Source organism: Limulus polyphemus, unplaced genomic scaffold, assembly GCF_000517525.1.
Source record: "Limulus polyphemus unplaced genomic scaffold, Limulus_polyphemus-2.1.2 Scaffold552, whole genome shotgun sequence".
Taxonomy (NCBI): Eukaryota; Metazoa; Arthropoda; class Merostomata; order Xiphosura; family Limulidae; genus Limulus; species Limulus polyphemus.
The window spans coordinates 78277-83168 of record NW_013666162.1 but is presented as its reverse complement, the minus strand read 5'-3'; the positions used below and the strand labels follow the sequence as shown (position 1 = coordinate 83168).

General features: G+C 37.1%; 1 protein-coding gene across 1 annotated transcript in view; it reads right to left on the bottom strand.

Moving 5' to 3' along the window:
* The window catches only part of LOC106459047 (CLIP-associating protein 2-like), a 98765-nt gene extending 94268 nt beyond the window's left edge, over window positions 1–4497 (bottom strand). Inside the window, exon 1 of the mRNA XM_022385425.1 lies at window positions 3049–4497. Within this exon, the coding sequence (XP_022241133.1) occupies window positions 3049–3265 (217 nt within the window). The 5' untranslated portion in view covers window positions 3266–4497. The remainder of the gene's footprint in view (window positions 1–3048) is intronic.
* Between the last annotated feature and the right edge of the window lie 395 nt (window positions 4498–4892).

Genomic DNA, 4892 nt, shown 5'->3' with positions numbered 1-4892 from the left:
TGCTGTACCGTACAGCAGAAACTACTTGTTTCTAAACAGAGCATAACATCTGGCGCCAAACTACTTGTTTCTAAACAGAGCATAACATCTGGCGCCAAACTACTTGTTTCTAAACAGAGTATAACATCTGGCGCCAAACTACTTGTTTCTAAACAGAGCATAACATCTGGCGCCGAATCGGATCCCCCCCCCTAGAAATCTTCAGTTGGTGTTTGAGCAACATGTCAACCAGGTTCTTAACAAAGACAAACTTCTCTCTTTCTATTTCTGTATATATCTGATTTAAAATCAGGGAATTTTATTTTCTCATAGGGCCTAAGATAAACATTAAGGCCTGCAGTAAAACAATTTTGTTACTTTTGTTCTGTGTATAGAATTACATTTTTTATCATGCTTCCAAATTAAAAAAATAACAAGTTACAAATTATGTTTATGGAACAACTATATCCCCACTTAACTTGTTTCTTTTGTTTTTGTTGGTTTTTCGAATTTCGCGCAAAGCTACACGAGGGCTATCTGCGTTAGCCCTCCCTAATTTGGCAGTGTAAGACTAGAGCTAGTCATCACCACCCACCGCCAACTCTTGGGCTACTCTTTTACCAACGAATAGTGGGATTGACCGTCATAACGGCCTCACGGCTGAAAGGGCGAGCATATTTGGTGGGACGGGGATTCGAACCCGCGACCCTCAGGTTGCGAGTCGAGCGCCCTAAATCACCTGGCCATGCCAGATAAATAAAATAATAAAACGAAAATCAACGTTTTTACTTGCACAATTATTTATTTGTGAAGATTGAAGAATTAAAAATATACAAGTCAAAAGAAACTTAAAAAAACTCTACATGTTTCGGTGAAAATAATTCCACCATCTTCAAGAGAATCCATCAAGGAGTACACATAACATTGCTTATAAACCTAAGATACAAACCTATTCGTACAATACTGCCATTTACAACAATAGTTTCCAAAAAAAATTATTTCGGTGGCTCCTGGGCCTAAATCTCTATTTAAATTCATTTTTGTTTTTAACAATTTCTAAAGATTCCTTTATATTTAATTCATCTTTTTTTCGTTAACTTTTTAAGAATTTTTACATTATCGCAATCAATAAATTTTTGTTGTAAATGGTGCCATTGTAGAAATATGCTAATTATACACGTACCTTAGGTTTATAAGCAATGTTGTGTACTTCTTGATGGATTCTCCTGAAAATGGTGGAATTATTTCCAACGAAACATGTGGAGTTTTAAGTTTCTTTATCTTGTATATTTTTAATTTTTTAATGTTTACAAATAAATGATTATACAAGTAAAAAAAAAAGTTGATTTTCGTTTTATTATTTTATTTAACATTTTTGCATAAGAACTGTCTGTTTTACGTATTGATATCCCCTCTAATGTTATACAGTATGTTTAAGTCCCCCAGTTTGAATGACCTTAGGTTAATCAGGTCTAGAACTTTATATGTAATATATCTGTTGTACAAGCTTGTACCATATCCATTCATCCTACATTGAAATGTTATGTCCACAAGGTTGGATAAGATTTTCTACGTATCAGTGACGTTTCCATATTTGTCCTTCAAAACGTAATCAGTTTTAGTACCTATTGTATTAGTGGTCAAAATCCATTCATGATATCCTCCGATATCCTATCTACAAAATCGGGACGGATGGATAGGGGGTAAACCTATATACCCTGTTCTGGTTCGCGAAGTAGTATGGAGTATAAAACAAACAAACAAAAAACCTCGCCATCACTCTAATCTATTTAAATTAGAGATGGTCAGCGTAGCTTTGCGCGGATACCCGAGACCAATCAAACCAGTCTGAATTTGAGACCAATCAAACAATATTCTGAGAATATTGTTTGATTGGTCTCAAACCTCTCGTTGTTACTCTGAAAGTAGTTACAGTATATGAACAGAAGTCCTCTAAGCAATTCGTGCAATAAAAAAAAGTTTTTTTTTATTGCACGAATTGCTTAGAGGACTTCTGTTCATATACTGTAACTACTTTCAGAGTAACAACGAGAGGTTTGTATGGAATAGAACCAAATGGGTCATGTTTCCGAAACTAAAAATAACCAATGGTGGAAACCCAGAGAGGTTCGACCCTACGAAAAGAGGGGGGTAAATAGAAAGAACTTCGTTCACAAACTCTGAAAATGGTCGTAACATCGTCTAGGAATAGTTTTTAATTATTTCTTGAAATTGGATTTTCTACAAACAGCGAATTTTCTTGTATATTCTATATACACACATGTTCATCAGTACCGGTGGCAGCATATCCGCTACAGGGGTGGGGGTAGATTTTGGAAAAAGTAATCGAAATTATTAACCCTTATTCATTACCATTACACCTTACTTTAGATTATACGTTTAGCTTTAATTGTATTTGTTACATATTTTTATATCAATTTGGAATCTGAAACTCGGGGGTAGGAGGGGAGATATAAACTGGAGGGCCAACGCCCTCTTAAGCCCCTCCTCCTCCGGCGCTTGAGAACTTGAGACTATTCAGTTTTCTCATTAGCTCTAATACTTTCTTTATTTTTAGGTATGGTGAACTGTAATGTGAAAGCATTCAAGCGTTCAATAAACAACAAAACCCAAATCCCGATCAACTGGGGTCTGTAGTTTCGAGTAATGTAAGCTCTCATGATCCGCCCAGCTATTGGTTTCAGCCTCTCATTTATAAGATAGGGGGGAGCTGTATATATATATATATATATATATATATCCTTTGTGTTTTAAACGAGTTTTTTGCTTGAATAAACAGAGGGTGTTATAGCTGTCAGTAGTAAGAAAATTAAACAAAAATAACATAACAAAGCAGCTACATCTAAATTTGGAAAAAAATGTAAGTTAAACTAAGCAATATTTCCTGCTTACCTTTTTTGAAATTCAAAAGTTACTAATTTTAAAACTGTCTTACACATTAAATTACTTTCGTTACTTTGTCAATTTCCCAGATTTTTTTTTTGTACAACATAAAATACCAGAAAAAAAATATAATAAGGAAATGCAAGACTATGGTCATTAACCAACCTTTACATCCACAAGATCGTCTCTGAGCGCTTGGACTTTGAGTTGTCAGTTTTATCATATTATCAAACAACATAATCCAGTCCGCGTCTTCTCCCCATTGAATCTCTCCATCATCGGATACCAAATTGGATTTAGTGACTGGCTCAGAGGTGCTTGTATCGCAAATACTAGCACTACTGGAGGATGGGGACAACAGCCTGCTGTTTGTCTCCGACATTCCAATAATTTTTGCTAAGAAACGGTCACCTAGCAACCGTTTGAAATATCAAAAATATTACCCAGCGACCGTTTGGAATATCACAAGTGTTGCCCAGCGACTGTCTAGTATATCACAAGTGTTGCCCAGTGACTGTCTAGTAGGTTCTTCAATAAACGGCTTATATATTTGAAAAAAGATAAAAATCACGAACAGTTAACTACAGAGTAGCTGTCACTTCGGTGACTCCACTTTTAATGACGTTGTCAATGTAGTTGTTTTTCATGAAAAACCGCAACCGTTTCCATTTTCTTTTATCTAATTGCTATGAATATAAAATTAAGTGTCCTACAGAAAAGAGCCAATCCATTACTCTTGATTATACGTATTAAGTAGTAGTATAAAAGGTTTACATGGACGAAACTGCGGATCTTGAGCTATTTCTAAGACACTAGGCTAAGACTTAACCCTGATTCTAACAAGTACGTGTGTTTACTCACACACGTAAAAACTATAATATCATGTATTACAAAATTTCTCCAACACTAAATTATTTAACCCGTTTATCAAACTGACCCATCAAAACCACGATGGTTATCTGAACAGTGAAGATGACGGACAACCCAGCTCACCAGATCGTTGATGTAGGCTAAACTGAACCGAAATTATTAAAACAAATATAAACGCACTTTGGAAGACAGCGGCATTGTTGTTCAACCATTCAATGACGTAACGTGCGAGTGATTTAGGGACAAATACCTTGTCTATGATAAATAGTTAAATGTCTGATAAAACGCCTGGTATCGACAATGGAGAGCGTGTCAAAGTTCAGTCTTTCACGTGACAAGCTTATCTGGCTGAGGTAGGTACATCACACGGTAGGTAATCCAGAGAGTTCTCGCACACACACAGTATTTCACTGATATTAAATCACCAACGTGTGCACAAGCCACCTCACGAGCTTTACGTACGTGTGGTCGGGATGTTCTACGATAAAAACACACACCCTCACTAATCAGGAAGCACGGCTTTCATAGACATACATCCACTCGCGCAAAACAATGACGTCAACGTAATGACGGACGAGACAAAACGTTTATTTGCCTTCGTACGCGAGTAAAAAATTTCCGCACATGGGATCAGTAGAGCAAAATGGAAATACTGGACACACGGAAGAATGGAACATGGCAAAACTCCTGTTTCTGTTGGACGTGGAGGCCCGTCTGCTCCTTTCACACGCTTTTCATTGAACAAAAACAGGAGTTTTCAGCATTAGGGTGAAATGGGCCTGTGGACACACTGACGCGAAGGCCACGTGCGAGGGAGGGGATTGCCTTCCTTAGCCTCCTGAATGGCGTCTCGGCCACAGCTGTTTAAGAAGGTAATAAAAGACGTACCTAGCGTACTAGTAGTCGGCTGTTATACTGAATGCAACACTCAAATGTAGTTAGCTAAAAAAAATAAGTAAACTGGTGCTAATACACTACTGAAGGGACTAAACCAGTCAGTTGTGGTGAACAGTCTCGGTTCATCGTGAAAAATATAATCGGCACGGTATCACGCATGCGCGAACCAATACCTTGTGTTTGAAATAAAAATAGTTTCAACAACTTGGACTAATATTTACCAGGTTCGACCACCAGAGATA